This window comes from Lagopus muta, chromosome Z (assembly GCF_023343835.1).
Source record: "Lagopus muta isolate bLagMut1 chromosome Z, bLagMut1 primary, whole genome shotgun sequence".
NCBI classification, from domain to species: domain Eukaryota; kingdom Metazoa; phylum Chordata; class Aves; order Galliformes; family Phasianidae; genus Lagopus; species Lagopus muta.
In genome coordinates this window covers 26,416,674-26,440,784 of record NC_064472.1, presented here as the reverse complement: position 1 = coordinate 26,440,784, position 24,111 = coordinate 26,416,674, and the positions used below count along the sequence as shown (strand labels likewise).

General features: G+C 42.8%; 1 protein-coding gene across 7 annotated transcripts in view; it reads right to left on the bottom strand.

Annotated features, from left to right (window-relative positions):
• Positions 1 to 3,139: 3,139 nt before the first annotated feature.
• The window catches only part of KANK1 (KN motif and ankyrin repeat domains 1), a 116,220-nt gene continuing 95,248 nt past the window's right edge, over positions 3,140 to 24,111 (bottom strand). For all 7 annotated transcript variants that reach the window (XM_048930543.1, XM_048930545.1, XM_048930542.1 and 4 more), the window contains 9 exons: positions 16,209 to 16,427; positions 15,312 to 15,420; positions 13,573 to 13,782; positions 13,145 to 13,232; positions 10,341 to 10,560; positions 7,633 to 7,775; positions 6,864 to 7,064; positions 4,787 to 4,885; positions 3,140 to 4,155 (listed from right to left, as the gene is read on the bottom strand). In XM_048930543.1, coding sequence (XP_048786500.1) covers positions 4,093 to 4,155; positions 4,787 to 4,885; positions 6,864 to 7,064; positions 7,633 to 7,775; positions 10,341 to 10,560; positions 13,145 to 13,232; positions 13,573 to 13,782; positions 15,312 to 15,420; positions 16,209 to 16,427 — 1,352 coding nt within the window. In that variant the 3' untranslated portion in view covers positions 3,140 to 4,092. The remainder of the gene's footprint in view (positions 4,156 to 4,786; positions 4,886 to 6,863; positions 7,065 to 7,632; positions 7,776 to 10,340; positions 10,561 to 13,144; positions 13,233 to 13,572; positions 13,783 to 15,311; positions 15,421 to 16,208; positions 16,428 to 24,111) is intronic.

The window sequence follows — 24,111 nt, the reverse complement described above, 5'->3', positions numbered from 1 at the left end:
GGTTAATCTTTCCGTCAGTGGGTCTGGAACGGAGGAAAGGATAAAGCCTGCATGCAGACAGAGCCCAGCAGAGAGCTGCTCACAGCCAGTTCTGCTGCTGCTGTTTCAAAGGCACAAAGATGTCTGTAGCCTTTGGGCTGCTTCCATCCCAACAAACGGAGCCAGGCCTGTTTCAGGAACTGACGCCAAGGCTTGTATTACTCACACCAGGCTGAACTGGCCTCAGAGCTGCGCAGCTTCTCAGCCAAAAGCATGAGACACCAGGAGGAGCAGACAGAAGTCTATTTCCAGAATAACTTCAGTTCTCCCAGTTCCATAAAAATAATAACTCTGAAAGCATGCCTTGCAAAAATGCATTTAGATCAATTGCCATCATGTAAAGATTGGTAACCAATGAAGACAGGTAACCAATAACTCTGACTTTTTATCTCTTAGGGTGATTGTATGCAGCACTGAGCTTCACTTCATGTGTAACAGCATAACTGGAAAAAGACAGTAAAGTGCTTTACAGCCTTGAAAAAGTGTCAGGGATTTTATGTATTCACTGAGGCTTGGAGTTCAAAGGTGAAGACAATATCATGCTTTGATATACCGAGAGTCAATCATCATCTCATCTCAACTGGAAAACAAATGCCTGGGAGGGTGTGTGGGGGGAGTTCAATTCAAAGCTGGTATGCATGGTAAACCCCCTAATCCCAGCACCTGTGATAAATGCTATCCAGCACTATAAGGTGGAATTCAACTCGGCTGGCACAGGGCACAGGAGGATACAACTGTTTTTGGGAACCTCCCCACTGTTTACTGGGGAAAACATTGACATTCACAGTGTCAGGTACTTCAGGTGTCAACCTCCTGGGAACAAGAGGGCCATCAAAGAGAACAAATGGTACAGGAAGTAATTATTATATAATGTGTTGTTTTGTTGTAATAGTATTCTTTTCTTCTTTTTAACTGCTTATGCTTCTCAATATACTGCATCTCCCCACATGAGAGATAACAGAGACTGCGATAACATGCACTGACCAGAAATAACATTCACTGACTCACTGCCTATCCTGAGTGGGAAAGCACCCACAAGCATCATCAAGTCCAAGTCCCGGCTCCACACAAGACAATCCAAATTTCAGAGCCTGTATCTGAGAGTGGTGTCCAAAGGAAAATGTATAAAGGTAGGTTTGGTGTGTCTGTCTCTGTCATTAGAAACCAAAATCACTTAACCAATTATTTTAAACCCTTCTAGGATAGCTGCTTCCCAAGACTTCCACTAATTTGTGGTAGGAGAGATGGGAACATGCATCGGTCCAGATTTTAACAGAGTCCTCTACTCTGAAACATAAATTCACATGTGCTTCAAATCTTTCTTCGACCTCAAGCTACATTACCTAGGAATAGGCATGTATGCAAACATGGTAGCAGTGCAGCATGAAAAATAACGTTTGAAAAACTCTTTTGGTGACAAAAAACCTGGTGGACACGCTGCTGTGAAAGGTATCTGCAACAGCAAAACAGACAATACCCGAGAGGATGTCAGATGCCTCAACAAACAAAAAACAAAGGTCAAATTTTGGAGTGATCAACAGGCTTTAAAGCTGCTGTCATGAGATAAAAGCCAAAGTTAAGGGTATGATTACTGATTTCCTTAAGGAAGCACAACTAAATGGCTTCTGGTCAGTGCTAAGTAAAAGTTACACTCTTGGTAAAACAGAAAGTAGGAACCTGTCCCTGGTCCAGATTCTGTCCTGTTGATATAATGTCTCTCCATTTAATCCATTTGGATTCCAAGTGGAATTTAATCCATTAGATTCAGGCAAGCGTGTATAAATAAATAGACTGTGTTTTCTGTGAAATCAGAAATACATTAATTAGAACGTGTTCTGGAGACAGACTGAAGCAGTCATCCTTCTTTTTCATTTCATCAGGCTGATTTGTTTAACAGCATCACAGCATATATCTTGAAATCCTAAGGACAAGATCAAACTGTCTTGACTCTGGTGTGCTCTCCAGCCAGTTGTCCAGATAGTGGCAAGAAGTGGCACAGCAACAGTTCTAAAACCAACAGCTTGGGCCTCGCTGACCCAACCTGCTCTGAGACATCAGCATCTGCTCTCACTGTTCATTCTCTTTCACCTCACCACCCCGATGCCTGGTGTATTCGGCAGGGGAAATGGCAGTGTCCAAGGGGACAAATGGACACGTCCAAGGGGATAAAGCACTCGCTTTATCATGCTCTAACAAGAGAGTGCTATGGAAGGGATCGAGCTTCCACTAATTCTGTTGAACCAGAAGCTCTCCCAGTGTCAACATGAGCGTGAAATTTGTAAGGAAGCCCATGCTGGTGTCATGCGCTCCATGTGCCCGATGCTCAGGCACTATTGCATTATGGATGTGAGGCAGCTGGTCTGAGGCCCCAGCCATGGTGACAATGGGTGCTGCTTTGTGCCACCAGTGACAGGTGCACATGGAGCACAGCCCAGCTCTGGTACACGTGACATCAGGCACCGACCATCTCCAATTGAGTGCAGCTGGCAAAGCATGGAGCATTTTTTACTGTTTTATTTATTTACTTATTTAACTGTTGCTGCTCTTTGCTGCCAGTCTGGTGTAAGAGGGAGGACCTTGATTTCACAACAGTTTGGCCAACTGGTGACATATCTCTGTAAGTAGCAGATGGGTAAGATAGCTAAGAATCCACACAGAATTGGATGCTAAGTGGAATGAGAAGTACAACGTACAGAACATGCAATAGCACAAACTGACTGGTCTTGAAATGGGGGAGCTTCTTTGGGACTACTAAGTGGAGACACGAACTCTTGGAAGATAAAGCCCAAAGGCTTTATTCGGTTGGTAAATGCTTTACAAAGAACTATGTTAAACCACCTGTTCTTTATTGCCTCCCCACAACACCTCATCTGGACAGCAGAGAGGCCAGGTCTCTCCATCCAGCCTTCACAGCAGGCATGAGACTAGTGAAGGCAGGTGTATTAGGCAAAGCTTTTCACACTGCCAAGATGGGCACTGATGGTGTCTGCATCAGCAGCCCCCAAGGGTTGAAACTATCCAGTCTTCCCTGTCTTGATTTACCAATCCATCCTGTTTTGCTGCTGCATGTATAATCTGCAGCATTTCTGGATGATGACAAATCATATGTAGAACAGGAGAGGATTAAAACAGCATAATGAAATTTTATTTTGAAAATATGGCAAGAGTCTAAGGCACTTCAAACATTTAAATACACGTGACTAAAGTGAATGTGACAAGGTAGTAGCATTCCATAAATATGCACCGAGAACTACACTCACTTCCACTCATGGGGAATACACAGCTGGTACCTATAATTTCACTCTCCAATAAACATGAATGGAGCTTATACACTGACACAGTTAATAAAAATATGGTATCGTGACATGTAATTCTTCATGTAGCTTTTAATCACTAAGGAGTATAAAATGTTGAAAATACTGTGCGAGTTAATTTTATAGACATTATTATCTTTCATATAAAAGTTATACATTATCCCCAATTAGCAACAAGTTACTTAGTGAACTTCTGAACTCACGAGAGGATCTATCCCCAGCATCTAATCCAGTCACCCACCAACTCAAGCTTCACGGAGCTCACTATATAAGCAACTGCAACTTCTCAATTTCAGAATAATTAAAAACATCAAAACGGTGTTGGAATGAAATTTATAAGAAGGTTACTGTGATAAGGTTTAGGCACAGTAAACATAAACGTTTTAGAACAATTTAAAAAAAGCCACCGGGACCCCCCTGCAAGGATAGCTTTAGACCTTTAGGCAGTACATAACATAGGGAAAGACAATCTAAAAGAAAAACAGCATTAACGCCAGTGTATGGAAAGATGAGCAGGTGAGCAAAAAGAACAGTTCTGGCTAAGGCTCTCAGCTGAGTACTACCTAACTATATGCTTGCTTCAAGTTTAAGGTTTTTTATCCTTAGCACTAGGTCTCTGCTTTCACTTTGCTGGTGAGTTCAGGCACAAGACAATTACATTCAGTATCTGTCCCAGTAAAAGAGTAAAATTTAGCAGCTTGAAGATGGCTATGCGATTTTTATAAGTATTCATGCAGCACTACTCAAATGTAGCTCTGTGGGTAGGACCGGGAGATGTCTTTCTGCTAAGTCTAGGAGTGCCCTAAGAAAAAGGAAAGAACAATTAATCACAAGGAAAATACTGTAGCCAGCCAAACAGCACTCACAAAGCTCTCTGTTCAATTGCTTCCTTTCAACTGCACAATTAATCTTTTCTTTCTCTCCCCATTTTTGGAAGAACAGTACTAGCTATCGTACAACCAACTAACCAAGAGTGAAAGCTGTTTAGACAGTGGAACGTTTAGCAATAGTTGGTTGGGAGGTTGAGTCAGGCCTCTAAGAACAAGTGGGCATCCACCAGAACATCCATGACAATTCTAACTCCAGAAACAGCTTTGTTTTTCATGACCAGGACAATAATTAGCATTACAACGATGCAAAAGCACTTCTGCATGCTAGCCAGATTTGTGAGCCCCAATGGTGAGCTGCTTTCACTGCTAGGAACAAGGCAGAAGGTGGTAGAGTTGGCCAGGAATCAGGCTAATGGAGTTAAGTCTGTATTTAAAAATGTACACTTCACTTACCAGCATTAAATCTTCCCAGGAACAAACCTGAAATTTCATGTGCTGTACAGATTACGTGGGTTTGAGTTTTTGCTTACGTTTCACTAATACGGTCAGGACAGCAAGTTAATGTGTAAACTGCACGTGAAAAATTCAGTGTTGTGTACTTACCGGTGACTGGGTTTTGGAAAAATTGACGTGTGCATAAAGGAGAACTGCTATGTCTTTATGTCCAGCTTCCAGGGCTATTGAAAGTGCTGTGCTGCCATCCTGGGAGAAATAAAGGTAAGAAATAAGATAATTTGTTCTTGTGTCCTCTCACTGGTCTCTTAAAAGCCCCAGAGCTCACACAGAAGCAGAATTCCTACCGCTCGGATAGATGAGTTAAAGTCTTGCTCAACTTCTTATAATTAAGTGACAACAAACCTTTGCACTGCTGTTTAATGAGACAATCCAATTGTCAGAGGTCTCATAATTTCTCTCAATGAGGAGAAGAGATTATTGCTGAGCAGGAATAAGCATGCCATTATCACAATGTTATGTGTAGTGCTCTGAAAGAATTGTTATTTTCAAAGACTGGTGTGAGAGAAACCACAGTATCAGGAGTGTAAGAGAAGAGAGGGATAAGTGCTCATCAAATATCATGGTAACTGTTGTATTATGATAATCCTTGTTGTTTTCAGACTGCCATTAACACTTGGAACACTGGCACTCATAGTTCCAAATGCACAGCTTTAAATGATGGCAATCTAAAAACCAATAAATGAATGTTACTGGTCAAACAGTCACCTCAGTTTCTCAGGAAGTACTATTTCTTTCAGAATCCACAGACTTTGAAGCTGCTAAAAGCAGAGTGCTCTTATACAGACTGCCTCTTATGTAGGCTCTCTGAGTGCAGCACCATTTCCAGCCACTGCTATAGCTGTTATCAGAAAGGTCAACACCAGTTTAAGGAAGATATAAACCATTTCTCCAGCCTTGGATGTGATAAACAGCATCCAAGTGGAAAGTCTCCTTTTGAGACTACAGGGAGCAACTATGAAGAAACCTGACTGTCCTGTGCAGATCTGGGAGACGGGACATAACGCAGAACAAATTCAAGACAAAACTCCACAGCCCACACCAGGAAAAACAAGGCTCACTTATTGTGGTGTGGTAAACCATTACAAGAGTGATGCACATTAGTAAAACAAAGCTCAGCTCACTATCTACCACACTGTTTGGAGCAGGGTCAGTCACATTCAGAATAGCTAGGGGAACGCTAAAAATCTCAGCACAAACTCATTGTGCAGCGAGTAAGTAACAGACAAGCTGTGTTTAGGCAACAGCATCAAGCTGCCTACTGGAATACTTAAATTCCATGTCTCCATACATGCTTTAGTTACTGAAGTCATTAATAGTACTAACAGCATCCAGGCTACATTAATCTGGACTGCTCTAAAAAGGGTTTGACATTACACCCCTTTCTACATTTTCCCCTCATGCAGCTATTGCACACTGCAACTACGTTGCAGAGGCTCATGCAGCAGTTAAAATCAACAGAAGTCACGTCTCTGCCTCTCTACAACAGTTTCAGCCAGCAATGAGCCAAACCTCCACAAATCCCAGCTCCACTTCAGTGTTCTGAGGGTAAGAGCAACAGGAAGAACTGTAATATACCCAAAAGGTGGCGATGTTAACAAGAACACAGAAACCAACTAAGCCAACGTTTTCATCCTTGAGAACATCCAAGTTCTCTGTTGACAGTAGTGGCATCTGCAAACAAGAAACATGCCACTTGGCACTGAGGCCATATCCCGTATCTATGAGTGGCAGTCCCAAACTGTACTCTCAGTAGTTGTGGTGTGCCTACAGAGTGAATATCCTGTGAGAACTACCTGCCATGACACAGAAGAACAAAGCAACATGGCCACTAAGTCACCAGATAAAATCCTGTTTGAAAATTGGAAGACTCCTGAGAAACAAGAAAGGGAAGCGAGAGGGATATTTTACCATAACCTAGCAAATGGTTTCTCTTCTGGTCACTGTGCACCTACAAAAACAGCTAGTGAGAAGGTCAGTTAGAAAAGCAAAGGTAACAACCAGACAAATGAACAGAATTCACACATTTGGTACTTTGGTGCTGTGAGTCAAGAGATTCCTGTCGGTAGACTTCAGCAGTTTTCCACTGAGCCCAAAAACTAAATCTGAAAAGCATTCTGGAGTGGAGAACCTATCTGATGAAGCAGCATCTGGAAAGGCAACTCACATTATCCTCCAGGGTGCCATTACACCCAGGCTGAGCCAGCAAAAGTTTGACTATTTCAACATGTCCGTGTTCGCTAGCACACATCAGAGCTGTAGAACCCTCATCATCCTGGATATTGACATCTGCACCACAGGCCAGCAAAGCTTTAACCATATCTATTCGCCCATGACTCACAGCAAGCATCAGAGCAGTCTGACCAGCCTGTAAAAAATGACAAGAAAACAAATCACCACAAAGACAATCAGTGGCAAAACATGCACATCTTTTGCTGTTGTTGCTGGCACTGTGCTTTCTCTGGGGGGAGGGAGTGCAGGAAGCATTTCTTTGTACAGGACTATTAGGTCTCTGCTTGCCATTATTTGAACATCTTATACATACCCAACATTTGCATAGCTATTTAATAAATTAATGAAAACATTGCATTCATCTCCAGACTTGTGGAGCTCCCCGGAAGGAACGAAATGCTGCAGAATTCAGAAATGCCTCCCAAAAGTCTGTAATGGCTCTTTCACATAATTCTTTATATATTTACAGAAGACATTGATGCTCAGGTGTCATTCCATGGCTCCATTTTGTATAAAGCGATTACAAAAAAGAGTAAAAAAAATCAACAAATATAAAAAGAAGCAAATATTTGAATATCTGAAGGGTGAGAGTGAATGAGTGCACAAACCATCCCAATAGAGAAAGCAATGGGATGTGGAAGGAAAGGAAAAAAAGAACAAAATCACAGGAGTGGGAACACTGTCTCGTGAACCATTTGGCTGACCTGACTGGCTTTTGCATTCACATCCCCACAACTGAACAGTTCCTCCACTATCCTCATGTCCTTCTCAGCTTCCACAGCTGCGAGAGCGGCGAGCATGATGGGGGTATAGCCGGCCTTGTTCTGATGGTTTACGTTACAGACATCTGCAGAGGGATGAGATAATTTCTTTGGAAAGCAGGAACCCAAAAAGCAGCAATTGTGCTAATGAACTGAATAAACTGTTAGTAGAGCAGCCTACCACAGAAAAAAAAGGGCATCAATTGCTCTCATAATGGAAGTGATTCAAGGAAAAGTGGAGAGGGAAAAATAAAACAACAGGGGTGCTCTTGGGCCTGAGAAAGAAAAGGATCCTTTTATACTACGTGCGTGACACAAAGGAGTACACAAAGATATTTTATATGTCATCATTTAGAGTTTTTTTTAATAAAAACAAGCAGTCTGAAATTTGACAGAGCCTTCAGGGTCCTGGGTCCAAATCCTAGGAACACAATCAGTAGAGTCTTTAAGCTCCTCTTCTGAGGGCAAGCCCACTGCCAAGTGACATGGTCAGTGGAAAAGCCACTTCTCCTCAGTGCAAACATTCTTCCTATAACTGGTACTATTTTAAAGACTTGTAAGTATACTCTGACACTTTCTGGAACTGTAGAAAAGACCTTACGGTTAAAGGCTGTTTCCAGCTCCACCGAGTATTTGACTCTGAAAAAAAAGGTGCTCTGGGAACAAATACAAGCAAGTCATCTGACTAGTACTAGATGCTGAAAAGAGTTCTTCTTTTCAGCCACTTCTAACCTCCAAATCTCTGCTCCTAGCAGTCTGCAGAAATCCAACAGGGCTTTTAGTATATTGGAAAGCAAGGATGCAGATTCACATAAACAATACATCTAGATCTAGGACTAAATAGCACCACAGGTACCTCAACAAGAAAACCTGTTTCAGGAAATTCTTCAGATTTATTGCCAAGAGTATTTGAAAAAAAAAAAAAAAAAAAAAAAAAAAAGAGAGAAAAGAACATTGCAGAAGCACTCAAGTGCAGGTCTAAGAAAACAGATCTAAGAAAAAATTTTTCCATATTCCACAACCATCACCTGTCCTACCTTGCAACATGTAACACAACCTTCCTTTCAGAAGTCTCTCTTGGGAAGCCATTCAAACCACAGAACATAACACTCTCCTACACATATTACTTCATGAGTAATTAATAATTGTTGAAATTTATATTCTCCTTCCCTGACTAAACTACTTCAGCAGAGACGTATTTCCTGAGGTCACATTTCAGCTCCTATTCTATGTGGCTAATGAAAGGAGAAAGGGTATTTTCCTAATTTACTTTCTGGGTAGTGCTGCCTGGTGATGCAGGAACCTCCTGTCTCAACTGCTCTTTTCACCAAGTGCATGGATGCACCTGGGCTAAGAAGCTGCCTGTGCTACACGCAGACTGCAAAGCTGAGTGTGGTCACCAAACATCACATAGGTGAAGACTGAAACCTGAAAGAAAGACATCTTAAATCGTTTTTCAAGTGATGATGTCTGCAGTATGCACATGACACCAGCCACGGTTGTATTTTGCTGTTAAGAACTTCTGTTTGCATAGGGATACACAACTGCTACAAAACACAGTAGTCCTGGCTTTCAGCAAAACAGAACCATGCTCGAGCTGCCCTACAGACTCCTGAAGCAGATGAGCAGTCTCTTCCTCCCCTGTAGCCCTGCTGCTGCTCTTCAGCGTCCCCCTGACATTCCCTGCATTCCCCTGCCATGAGTCACTCTTTCTAAGTGGCCGCCTGCACACAGATCCAGGGATTTCTAAGTGGTGTTTGCTTTACAGCTGAGGAAGCCTTTGCCTCTGTGACAGACAAGATGGACTCTTAAAGCTTCTTAAAGCTAACATCTGTATGATTAAGGTCCTTGTTCATCCAATGCTGCACTTTTGGATTTGTAAACGTTTCCAGCTTACAAGCAATGCATTTCAATCCAGCCATGCCGCAGGGCCTAGTTGAGATGAAAACCATAACAAGTTTTATAACTAGCTTTCATAAAGAAACTTCAGTCAGGGAGCAAAATTAGGCCTAAACAGATCACATCCTGCTTGGAATCTGCTCCAGTATGTGACACCTCTTGTTCACTGCCTTCTGGTTTAGCACATGTGGTACTACGTGTGTTGCATGGCGACTGAGAGAAAAGCAACAATGAAAAACAACAGAATGAGGCATCATCATGTTGTTCATCTAACAGGGAAATACTCCTGTATGGCAAACTGCCACAACATTTCTCAGGAGAGCAGTAAAGACATGCCACAGTGTTGGCCACAAACAGCTCTGTGCTGCTCTAGTGAGATAAGGCCAAAACTGATTTGAGTATTTAACACGGATGTTTATATCTGAATGCATCTTTCCCCACCAGCACTCTACTTTTGGCTGAGCAGCAGCTGCACTGCTTCCAAAGAAAAATGCTGGAGGCTGATGCTGCTAAATCTGACTACAGTCTGAGAGCCAATGGTGTTTACTTAGGTGCTCCATTAACCCTGCGAGAGCCATCACTTCCAAAGCCAGCAGCAGAAACAAGGATTCTGTAATATCCAAGCAAGACACCATGTGACTATTAATAGTAAAATATTTTGCTGCTGGAGGAAGCCTGAACTTTATCTCTTGCTCATCAAGACTTCCACCTGTGAGAACTGTAATAAAAAACTACACCAACAGTCAACCTACTTGCATCCAAAAGAAGCTTTACAATTTCAAAGTTAGAATGCGAGACGCTGTAATGCAGAGCTGTGTTCCCATTTCCATCTGCCACATTGATGATATGTCTGAGGACAGCAGGAGAAATCTCTTCAAAAGCAGTTATGTAGTCTCCAACCATTTCAGGAACAGCCGACTTCTGACTTGAGACACGAAACCACTCGTGCTGGATGGTATTTAAACAAAACCTCTGCCAAAAAGGAAGACAGAAAAATTTACATATGGGCATTCCATTTAAAGGACTTGCCATACCACAGGTCAGCGATGTGGGAGTCTAGGCCTTTTTTAGTCAAACGTGGGAAGAAAGTATTCAGCTCACAAACAATACGTGTAAAACTGCAGCTTCTCCTCTGACCAAACTTCTCTTCAAGATAAACCAATTCACCTCCTCTCACTTACTGCATTTTCAGACATGATACACCTCTAAAGGCACTGTATTTTAGGATGGGGTTACCCCTAGAACAATACCAGGAGCAAGAGCAAGGGAACAGACATTTTGCAGGTATTAAAACAGCAGCACACAAAGCCAATAAGGTGCAGTCCCATCTATTATATCAAATGCACAAAGTCTAGAAGAACTGGCTGAACAGAACCTCTGCAAGACAAGAACTGAGCACTGCAGGTGACCATAGATTGAACCTGCCATGAAACAGGCAAACACTGTTTTGTGATGAATAAACGGGTTAATATTTTGCAGAGCCTGCAATGGAGTCTCTTTTCTCTGCCTTACACTGCAAATGCAACTGTTGGGCGACCTTATCCTGCCTGATGACCAAACACCAAGAAATATTCGCTCAAAATGGTTCCAAGGGTAAGCAACAAAAATGATTATTAGTCAAGGAATTCCAGCGTATGGAAGAGATGGCAGGACTGGAGATGCTTTGCTGAAAGAACAACCAGGGAAAGGAACACAGTAACATTTTCAAAGTGAAAAAAGCTGTTGCAATAAGAAAAGAAGAACCGGTTTTTCACCTCCAGGATGGGCAAGTGAAGTAGTAATGGACTTAAGCTGCAACAAGAGATGCAGGTTAGACACTGAGGATAAACTTTCCCACTGTTATGAAGGAGCAGGAGGCCAGACAGCTGTCTGCTGGGAACCATCTAGCTACAGCAGTCCCCGCCATGAGCCAGCTCTTATTTTCCAAACCAGTTTCTCAGCAGCTGGAATTCATGTGAGGATCACCATGTCCATTCTCTCTCCTCATAAGCTCTTACTTGCAAAGTGACCGATGAGTTTAAGAACAATTCTGCAGAGAAGATACACAGTGTGCTTCTCTAGCTTCTAGAGACAAGAGAGAGCATCTGTACCAGCAGCCCTAGAGGAGGCTCATGTCTGGCGAAGGCACAACATTTTACTTTCATCTACATCAGTATTCCTTCTTAAAAGCTTGTAAGGTCCAACTCATTTGAATTAAGAACACATATATCATGAGTTGAAATATGAAAGTGGTCAGAAAGTGACACAGTATGACTTTTGGGTTCTCTTGGTTCTGTTTTTATTTTTTAAATTTCATAAATGATCTAGTGCAAAATATCACTTGGAATTTATTCTTTGCAGTCACAATATCACAAGCATAACTGAAGGGGACAATTTTTTATTCCAGTAATCTATGACATCCCAATAGGAGCAGGCTTCAGCTCTTATAATGCAAACAGCTGCTGCAAGTGTTGAGAGTGTTGGAAAAGGCTGGGGAAGTTTAGACAGATTCCTAACTGTAATAAAGTTTGCCCTTTTTGGACAAGACTTCTTTATCAACAGCCAGACAGAGAACAAGAGCTGATTAGTCTGCCATTTCCAGCTACAAAGCACCACTTGTGTTGGCAAATACTTTAAGCAGAAAAAAGTAATGTGTAAATTCGTATCACACTTTGAAGGCAGAGATTATCACCTGATTATGCAATTTTGACACTTTCAACTCCAACTGGGCCCAAAAGCCTTTGTTCTCTGAATGCCTAAACTATTCCTGAAGGACTGACACAGATGAAATTACCCCTCACACCTATATTAAACCACCTTTCAAAATGTTCCTGACACATAAGTGTCCAAACTATACACACGCAGTATTAGGTTCTCTGGGAAGCTGCAGAAGCTCCACAATAAAGGAGACTGGCACTGGATCCTGCATTTTACATCACAGCACCACTGCAGCAGATGGCAAATGTAGTTTTATATCACTAAGTGGTGACCAATGTTTTTTTGCTTTGAGATCATCCTCAGAAAATAGCACAGGCAACTCCTTATGCAGCAAACACAACTCTGTTTCTTCAGACAGTATAAGCAACAAATCCTCTATTGTCCCTACTGCACACTACGCAAAAGCTACCAGCGTAGCAAGCAAGACAGAAGGAAGTATGCATATCTGTCTTTAAGAAGAGGCAGCTTGTTTACGTTCAGAACAGACCCTGGGCTTCTGTCATTGGCAGAAACAGCCCCCTCATCCTGTGCGCCTCCCAGTCTGGGGACTGAGTACCATCTGCAGCAGGGTTACAGCAACACTACAGAAATAACACAGGAATGCACGGATGTGTTGAACTGCACTTTCACATTACTATTTTTACATGTGTGCTTTAGGACAACGACACTGCAGCACATCAAGCACAAGCATTCTCTAGACAAATGTCTCCTGATAGAAAAAGCACTCAGTGACTCCTCCAGGAAAGAAGATATTCTTTTCTGTCTAGCCACAGTGGTTCCAGCCATATAAAACAAGAAGCTAAACCTCCCTTTAATTTCCCTGCGTATCACAGCAAGAATTTTGCTCTGTATTGCTTACCACATCTTTGTTGGTCAATGCCTTGGGGTCATCAATGTTGTTTTTCAGCAGGTGACAAGCAGAAAGCATCTTCTCACTTAGTTCGTATCTGAGAGAGACACACAGCGTAACACATGGCATATCTGAATTCTCCTCTCAGCATTTCAGCATCAAAGTATTCACCTTTCTGATTATGGGGAAATGTGAATTTCTAGGCTGGCTGCAAGGCAGGAGCTTTTCTGGCAGCCCCCCTTCCAGGGCAGGGCGATGCTCCACTTACCAGCTTGCATGAACCATGCTCAATCCCTTGTGGCTCCACAGGCTGCCAGCTCTCACAGAGCTCCACCAAGCAGCCAGCTCAAAATGAATGGGCTTCTCACATACATGAGGCCACCTAAACCATCCCAGTGCCCCTCTTTGCCATCACACCTTTGCAGGGCGCACCCTACCTCTCCCTGATCTCCACCTCCTCAGCCTCACACTCCAAGGAAGGCCCGTCCTTTGCAGTCCCTGCAGCACTTGTCTCTGGGGGGCCAAGCACGGGGTGCTCCCCATCCCTACCACAGCCATGGGGGTACACGTGGCCATCACACTCTTCCTCTGAGTCCGAGGAGGAGCTCTCCTCAGAGCTGGAGTCATCACTGGATGTAGTTTCGTACCTGGGGTAGGACAAAATGCAGGTTCAGTTGCATTCAGTAATGTTTGGTACCCTCAGTCTTCTTTTCAGAAAAACAAAGGCAGTTAATCCCTTATTGAACACCAAGGCAGCTTTGAGAGGCTTTTGTTTGTTTGTCTCATGTTTTGAGAAACAGCAGGTAGTCAAACAACTTTCCCAAAGCTTATCCTACCAGACACTCACTGCAGAAAGCACTTAAGAAGGTACAAATGCACACAAAGTACAATCAACATAAGCTGCCCAATTTGAAAGCTCCTTTTTAAAACACCACCACAGTGGGACAGTGAAAAACACAGCGTGACATCCTTTGCTGCTAGCAATGGGAATACTGACAAAGCAGGGGAAAGCCATTCTTGTCATCATGCTTTTTCTTACATGAAAACAGCAATACCAAATTATTCTTTTTTTTTTTTTTTTTTTTTTAATCTGAGAGATTACTTATAAATTGTTACTGACAACTGAGATCTCTTCACAGATCCCTTCATTCTGTCACTGTGATTACTAGGGACATGACATGTAATAAAAGAAGGAAAAGTTTTTTAAAATCAAAGTCTTTACACCTTGTCACCCTTTCATTAGCTCACAGATGGAATCGCTCTTGTTTAACAAGAGCCAATTATATTGTTGCCTTGATAAGCAAGTAGGAGAGGAGCCTTCTAAAAACAACAGCCACAATCTTAACTTTTTTTTTTTTCTGCGAAGATGAAAAACATGCTGATGCTTCTGGTGAAAAAATAAATGATTTGGATAATTACAGTGCTGACTGTAAAGAACCGCTTTAACTCACCAACTGTAACACCTGATGAATTGATGTACTATGGCTATTTTTCTAATGCACAACAGTGATAAATGAGCCACAACATTCCTCCGCTAGAAGTAATAATATTTTTAGCCAATATGAATAAAATGAAGGAATTGCAATATTTAGGCCATATATAGCACCAAGAACTTTAATAAGGAAAACTTGAGGAAAGAGCTTACAAAGCTACATAAAAACAACTTGGTGAGACCACTTTGAAGATCTTTACAGCATCCTGCAAAGCTGAAGTAATGTTTCTTTATTTGTTTCATCAAGATTCTGTATTTATCTAGCCCCAGACCAGAAAAGTTAATTCTTAGGCAAAGCCATTCCTTCCTGCATTGTTTAACAGCACAATGCTGCACTTGTCAGCTGCCAAAGACGTAAGTTTGACTTACTGAGAGCCATTCCCGTGGCTCTTGGAGTTTGCTCTATTTTCCCACTAAATCTGGCAGTGACCTAAAGTGCAATTACTCCAGACTGACCCCATGTATGACTTGCAGCTTCCACTTTAGATAACACACACACAAACACACAGAGGGTTCAGGGGGATTAAGATGAGCTGAAGTGTCCAATTCTGTCCTCCAACCCTTAAACTCAAAGGACGTACCTCAGTTGTAAGGACAGGCAAAACCCATGCATAAACTCACTGACTTTTCCTTCCTAATGTGACAGCACTGTAATTACTCAATGTTTTAAGACAGGCCCCTTACCCGCCATTAATGCCGACGAACTGCAGGTTCTTCTTGGTGTTGCTCAAATCCTTTTTTCCATCCCTTTTCTTCATGATAGACTTTAGTGTGTTTTCACTGTTACTGCATACTGTTGAAAGATGGGCAGAGCATATATTTCAGTACAAATCTGCAGTCAGCTTTGATGGCTGCAGCTTTCAGTTTCTCAAAACAAACAGCTTGCTGTTTAATTTATCAGCTGAGCAGGTCTTTGAGATCCTTTTATATATACTGTCACGGCATCACATGCACACTGGAAATAGAGAACATTTCAAAACCAACTCTGTAACCAGAAGACTTAGAGTCTAGCTTTCTTACCCTCCAACACACTGACAATCTGTAAGATGTTTCTAGAAAATGTTATTTTTTTTTTTTATTTGCTGCCTGAGGGAGATTTTTAGTACTGAAATGGATTATTCTGCTCTGTCAAGATCTTAATTCTTGGTGTCAAATGACAGCAGCCCATTACCAGAAGCAACTCATTAGTATGAACAGCATGAGTAACAATAACCTATGCCTGGGGAGTTTTAGTTAAGGTTGGTTTTTTAGATTTTTAGCATTAACTGAAATAATTTTTACACCAATCTGTAGACATAAAAGAGGAAAAACTTCCATACAAGTTCAAGTTCTGTTTTGAAGTTATTTTATTAACCCCTTTTCTTGCTGTACATTCTCCTTGTGAAAGCGTTAAATAGTATTTCACTGACAGACTGCATTCTTTCATTTAAAATTTAACCAGTGTCTGGACACAAAAGGCACCATTTTCCCTATAACTTCAAATTTTTTTGCTTGTTTTAGGAATCCTGAAGGCCTGCTTTAACTGTGTTTCATATTCAAACTCAGCAGCATGATGAAAGGGGAATGCAAGCCAGTTATTACCATAAAGGCCAGAGGCAAGTTGGTCATCTGTCAGGTTAATTGCAGCTAGAGTTTTGTCCTGAGAAGAAAAGGACTTCCTTCCCCGAACAGCTTCTACCAGAGGAGCCTTCTTCTCCTCCTGAGCAGGTTCTACATCCTGCTCCAATTTCAGCGCTCGCAAATTTGAAGTTAAGTGGGTGTCTGCAAGTTGGCCGTGAGGGATGTATTCCACGGTAGCACCTGTTGGGAAAGACAGCATGGATCATGGAGAAGTCAGACCAAATCCTTTAGGGCAACACTATCATCAGCATCACTATTTAAAAAAAAAAAAAGAAGAAAAAAAAAAGTAATAAACTGGGAAGAAAAAAAAAGGGGAGCAACATTTGTGCTTTATAATACCTTGTTACAAGGACTCAGCAGGAAAATGGCGATAGCTTTCAGAAACTGAAAAAACAGCTCCAAGTTTTTCTTTCCAAGGAAATATACAATACGAGGAAAAACTACACAGATACTATCTTCAAAAGAGACGGCAGGAACATTCCACCTTTTCCCTCTCTCGCAGTCCTTGCATGGAGCGTGGCTCTTGCCACCTGACTTAGGAAAGACTCACTAAGGACTCACTGAGCTGCTCCCTGCTGACCTGCCTGACAAGCAGGATTCCTCGTGGAAGAGCTGCATGCTTCTTTACTTTTTCTTTCAGAAAGAAATTGCTTTTTCTACAGAAGCAGAAACTTTTCAGGAAGCTTTCCTGTTTGCTAGCATGCCAGCAGTGCTGACAGTTACATACTCTACTAAATTTGGAGATAACTGCAACAAATTCCCACCCATTATATATATATATATTTAGAACAGGATTGCACTGAGCTAGTAGTCACATTTAAATCAAATCCCAAACATTTGGGTTGTACACTTTTTTCTGATTTGCTGGCATCCTCTCATTTTTTCCCTCTGTGTGTTTAAAAGGCAGCACTAATTACGCACAGACCTTTTTATAGATTCCCCTGGAGCTCCTCCAGCTGTGCTATTATGACTGCTCTGCAAAGCTGCACAAATACTTCTGTTTGCAAAACATACTTTTTTTTTTTAAACGCATACATTACTCCTTAAGTAATCTTCCCAGTGTTTTGAGGGGAAAAAAAGCCCTGGGATTTAACTTACTTTGAAATGTTACTGCTCTCTTTCAAAGCTTGCTCAAACTTTCAGGGGAGGTAGAAATGACTTCTTTGTATTTATCAAGAATTAAGCTACAGCTTCCTCATTCAGATAGAATACTGACACTGAAGAGGACACAATCATGATGCATCAGTGCAAATTCCAAGTATTCTCTTTTATAACAAAACATATCGGACATCTTCATTGCTCTTGCTAGACAGCCTTTCCCTCCTCTGGTTTCATTCCACTTTCTTTCCTCTGTAAAAGGACACAGCATAGCTCATCTTTGCAAATCCTGTAACTTCACTACAGTTTTTTCCTCTGGCCTATTCCCATCCACATCCCCCAGCCCCTGCATTCTCAGCCAACATGCACTTCTACGGTGTCTCTTCCTATCGCTGAAACTACTGCCAATTCCACCACTGCTTAAAGCTGCAGTACAATGGAACCGACCCTTGATCACATTTCTACCACTGCCAGTGCCCAGCAACAACCAGCACTGGTACAGTGCCACTCAGCTTTCATCCTGCTGCCATCTAAACACTACCAGAGACAGGCAGGCTGTCTGCTGATATACGTTGTGTGGTATCAGCAAACACCTCACTACAGGCTGGATCACTGCTCAGACAACAAAAAGCTTTTGCCCTGCGGAAAGCAAGGTTGAGTTTCCTTTCACCAAGGGCAGGAGGTATCTGCAAGCCTCAAGCCTTCTAGTGATGAGCTGATGCTTATATCAGGCACAAGGTGGGCTGAAACCTTCTGCCCTCTCACTGAAATGCTGGGTGAAGGCTAGAAGCACTAACCCCTGCAGCAATGCTCCCGCATGCCTAGGCTGGAGCAGCAGTTCCCAAAACTCAAAGGCACACCATGTGGCCACATCCAGCCTTGCTTCCCCACCCATCCTCACTTCACAGCAGTGACCGAGATTAGGTCTCTTCTCAGGGGTGACTATCACCCCTCATCAACCAGCCACAGAGCCATGCAAGAGGGAGGCATTAATGTGTGGAACACTGAGCCAAAACCAATAGATTTTCAAACTGAAAAACAAAAAAACCCATCTCCTTTCTGCCCACTTGCTTAGAGCAGAGACAGCTGTAATTAAAGACTGCAAAACAAAGTAACCACTTCCCTCTGTCACTGTTGGTGGCTGCCTTGGCCAGCCTTGTCCAGTAGGTTATAAATACAATGCTGGTGCTAAGCCAACAGCCCTGCCCTGGCAGCTGGGCACAGCCAGCCCCTCTGCACCTAGATGCACTGCACCTAGCAGGAGGATGCATGGCAGGGATGCCAGTGAGGCTGGCACAGGCTAGGCTGTCCCTTCTCCTCCAATGCAACCTCACCCCAGCTCCTCTGGCAGATGGTGCAGAAGGCAGGTCCCGCTGGACTTGCAAAGTAGAGCAGCAGTTTTGGACAAGAGGAAAAATAAATCCAAGCAGCTCCATGTGCTTCAGCTTTTACACACTAACCACTGTGAGGACATGGAGGAACACAGTGAGACTGCTTTAAAGCAGGATCTATGCAGATGCAGTGCCTCAAAAGTCACTCTAGTTTGTCAGCTGAAGCCTCTGCCAGGCACCAGGGCAAGCAGCAGGGCTCTGGCAGGGTGAACAGATGGCACCTGGGTGCAACCTGCTATATCCATACGCCATGTCAAGCCCAGCGGCAATACTTTTTCAGGCCCATCTGGGGTCTTCTCAGCAGCTTCCCTTCAGAGCTTTGGGTAGGACTCAAAAGCAAAATGGCAGCAAGCAGACCTCCTTCCTCTGTGTCACAGCCTCTCTCCTGGCTAAACCTATCAGTGATGGAACAAAATCTGAACAACACACATTCAAGGTGTTATCTGGGGCATCTTATCTGTGAATTGTAATGAAGAAGAAAAGGGCCCTGCTCGGCTCCCTGCACAACTACCTGACAAAAGGGTTTAACACAAAGGTGTGAGGAGAAGCACACAAAAATAACATTAGGAAACTGGCCAGTACATCCACTCTCCCAACCCAAGCTGCAAGACACAAGCACTCACTGTGCCTACAGTACCCAAGGCTCAAGGAAAGAGGGCTTGGAACCCAACACAGCATTAATGTCGTAAGCTATGAGCTGGCATTTAACACCAGCTTTCAGTTGCTCCCCTTTGCAAAACAGCCTGCATCTTGAAAAAGATGCTTCGACAGCAGCAGCTGAAAAGGGGATTAAGGAAGCTGCTGTGCTCCTCAGAACCACAGCCAACCACTCAAGGATAAGAAAGTGTCAGCAGCCAAGTCCCCCCTTCCTTGGCCAGGCCACAGGCATGGGACAAGGCTGGATGCGCCACAAGTTCCCCGTGGCGGAGATGAAGCCCTGACTGAAGATTACCATGAGTCCCCATAGGCCTTAAAATAGACTCTCCATCTCAGCTCACACAGATCTCAGGCATGCCCACTTGATCTCGCTCTGCCTGCAAGGAACACTGCCCTTCCTCTTCACCAAGAAATACCTGAGGAAGCTGTGGGAGAAATAAGTGAAGACCTCACAGAGAATCCTTCCCAGCTGCCAACAGATCGATTACAGCCATTGCAGCTGCCCGGCTGCCATTCAGGTACACTCACCATGCTGATTTCTATTTGTTTACTGTTGTGGACAAACAAGGCAAATTTTACATAAGGTTCTAAGTATTGGTAGAGCGCAGTTAACCACAGCTGGTAACTTCCAGGAATTTGTAACTGTACTCTGCAATATAATAAAGGATCTTGGAAAAGGTCATTTAGAAGCAGGATAAAACAAGAAACTTGCAGACTTCAATCATTCATAAACCCACATGCAGAAAGCTACTCTCATCAATTTCTGAGGGAGACAAGTGGCTGAAGTTTCTTCATCAGTCCAGTCCCAGTGGTTTGAAGGAACAAGAACACCTGTTTTTAATTTTTCAGAAGGAACTTTCTTTCCTGAATCACTTGTGTTCTTTTGGTACATCCCATCAGTTTAAGCCAGACGGACAGCAAAACTGCTATACATCAACATCAGATTAACACGTGCCATCTCTGGCACCTAAGAACTGCTTTCATTACTAACATGCTACTTCCTTTCCTGACTGCAGACCTCACCTCCCATCTATCACAACATAAGTAGCCATGAACCAGCCGACCAGTGGTAGGCTGACTGAGAGAACTGGCTGGAACAAAAAGTACTTTTTTTTCCCTGGATTTACGTTCAATTCATGGCAGCCTGGTCTATACCAACTTCTGAAACTCTGTTAAAGACACTGTATGAGTGCTGTCTGTAGTATATATTGCAACAAAATTTTTCTAACATTCTGCATGAATTTTTCATTACAGCACTCAGAACACTACAAAATTACTGCAGTCAAGAAATGCTCTACAGCAGTCATAAAATTTACTATGCTGCTTTCTCCTTAAGAAGCTGTTTTTTCACATACCCTTTAGTTCAGTTTCCATTTAGTCTATGCATCAGAACTACTGATGGAAATAAAGAAAACCAACAACATTCTACTAAGGTAAACAAAGAGGCAGTGATGAGCAAACATGCCCTGTTCAAACATTCACAACAAGTGACATTAACCCATCAGTCTCACAAATGTGTTATCTTCAAAAGAATAACTGCATTGAGAAATTGCTACATATGGCCTTCTTATGTGATAAGCTGAAAGAAGACACAGTTGCTTCAAGCCGTGTCATGGACAGATGTTGTAACTACCAGCTGTTCCCAGGGACACCGTTCCTTTTAATAGGTCGCTCTGAAAGTAATACCTCCATCACGTGGTGATGATGGTCTAGTATTTCAGATGATCTGGTATCATCTGTACCAGCAGAGGATACACAGCTGCTACAACAGCATCACTGCTAGAAAAATGTCGCCCACAGGATCCTTCTTTCATCAACCCAAACAATGGAAGTTAGGAGCACCAAACCAAACTATACAGCAGGTGTGGTAGAACAGTCCAGCCAAGACTGGCAACATACTCCTTGGTCTCCAAACTGGTGTGGGGCCTGGCATTATCATGCTGCAAGAGAAAGATGTCTTCTCTGGCTGGACTCCAAAAGTTCAAGCCTTCAGCTTAGTCAGTGCTGTGATGCAGCGTTCAGAGCTGGTGGTTTGTCCAGGTTCCAGTCTGGAAGCACCATCCCTTTCCTGTCCCAAAGGCAGTGAACGTCACTTTACCCACTGAGGACTGCATCCTGAACTTTTTCTTTGTTGGGGAATTCACACATCTCCACTCCATGGACTGTCTTGACTCTTACTCATAGTGGTGACAGCACATCATGTCACTGGTAATAACGTGATCCAAGAAACTGTCACCTTCAGCCTTGTATTAGCTCAACAGGCCCTGATAAATTTGCATATGGAGTTCCTGTGTGAGCACTCGTGGGACCTACCTGGTGCAAACATTTCAACATTCCAACATTTCCACCACTGTCTGCAATGCACTGAAGCCAATGTTCATCTCCATCCACAATTCTCTGGCCATAATCCACCAATTCATGCAGATGAGCCAATTGAAATGCTTTTCATTCTGTGTTGTGACAGCTGTGCATGGCTATCAGGAACATGGCTTTCAAGCCACTGTCACCGCAGCTGTAACACACCACCCACCCCCTCTCTGTGCTCATCTCCATCAGTTGGTCTCAAGAAACAATCAGCAAACATCAATGAATGTCAGTGGGTGCCACTTTTTCCACATGGAGGAATACAATGACACACCTTTGCTTCATTTGTACTTCCACGTCACATGCCATTCTGTCAGAGTGCCCCTCTGCTGCCACTTGTTACACAGCAGCCAAAAGCAATGGGATACTGGTGGGAAGGTTCAGCCTCTGCTGCCATGCCACCAACATCCACTTCTGACATCATGGACCAACCAAGTAGGAGGCAGTATTCTTGGAGCAGGCCTCATAGAAAGGCTCCAGCCTGTCCAACTGTAAGAATTTCAGTTTCACTGTCACTCTCACATCAGCCATCTTCTTCATGCTGAGAAGCAGCTTTTCATCCCACACTTAGTTGTGAAGCTGGCATGCTGAAACTGGAAACCGATTCCTTTAATTCAACAAGACTAATTAACTAAAAAAGTGAAACTTATTTGGACAGAATAAGGGGAGCAAAGTGAAAACGACCCTATTTTCTCCAATAAGCGGTGGATCAAACCATCTCATGATGCTGAGCACAGCAATAATCAGTGTGATTTTTCTTTTTTTTTTTTTTTCCTTCCTCAGCTTTACCTTCTCAGTTTATCTTCTCAGCTTTATTGTATCTTGAATATGACAGCACTTTGCTGGAAATACGGCAATCTTCTTACATTAAATATGCACAGCTGTGCCCGTTACCATGGGAGTTGAACTCTGAACAAAGCTCAACATCAGAACATCATGTTCCTGTGCCACAGTGTAGGGAGGAAACAGGGATTTTACCAAAGACACTCCAGCAGAGAAACTGGTATTTTCTTTAAGGCAGCAATTCAGAAGCAAAGACACAAGCAAACAAAAACAAAACTACCACTTACAATTTCTACTCTTTATTAGCTGTAGTAGAAATGAGGAAACAGTTAAACTTTTCATGCTGCTACTGAATGAAAACAGCAAATGTTCTGATGATAATAATGATAGCAGCAATAAGCTTGTGCTAACACATGACCAAGGATGGCATGTCAAACCTCTTTAAAGAGGTTTATGGAGATTAACTTGAATAATATCTTTACAGGACAATTACTGACCAGATCTCTGCTTCTCTTCTGATACAAATGGATGGGTATTTAAAACAGAACAAAACCCAGCTAAACCCCTCAACTCCTGATACAGAGGTCACCACCATTTTCAAACGAGATGGGAATCCAAGTTTTGCATATTGCCGCTAGCAGCATGTCAGTAGATGCAGAAAAATGTACAAGCGGCACCATATTCCTGGAGATGCCAGACAGACACATGTGAAGAAATACAGTTCATCTGGAATACAGATGGGACATCTGTGTGACTGCTTTGCACTATGCCCTGCCTTTCATGGAATATTAAAAACATGTTCATCATTCCCTTCCTTCCGAGCAGAGGGAGCGGAGGTAAGGAAGGACATCTGTACAGAAACCTAAACCTGATGAAGATACGCATCTGTGTTAAGAGCTGAAGCTGAGGGTTTCATTTAGCTGCCTAGAAATAGGTAATTACTGTGATCTACAGTATACAGACCCATGCCCCTGTGAATTAGGCAAGCCTTAAGTCCTCAGCTGCACTACTGTGACCTACACTGCCAGGATCAGGGCTAATGATCACCAAGGGACAGTCTCTTAAGACAAAAGGCTACAAATTTGTCATGCAGAAGGGTAGAGAAGTAAAAACACCTTTCTCCAATTTACTCCTGTTTTTGTATGATGAGTCATGCCAAGAGTGAGACAATCATGGCTTCAACACCTGTGTACCAGTGATGGTACACACCAGCTTTGGACAACGAAGGGCATCTCATACCATCACCCTTCCATTACTGCTCTGCTTGCCTTCTCAGCACACAGTGAAAGCTGGAGTAGAAAACCCAGGAAGATCTTTTCACCAAATGGCATGTCACGTTTACGTAAGCCCTGTGAGCCTCTTCAAAACCACTTGATACCCACTTCATTCTCTCCCTCAAATCTTTATTTCAAGAAGTTGCCTCCTTTCTTGCAAATACCAGTGACTGTTTCAAAAAGTGAATGTAAAATTTCTGAGCACAAGAGTCAGTCATTTTCAGACCAAATACGCTCAGGAAATCTTTCACTGCAAGAATAGAGCAGTTGTTTTAAACAAACAACCTTGCCAATTAT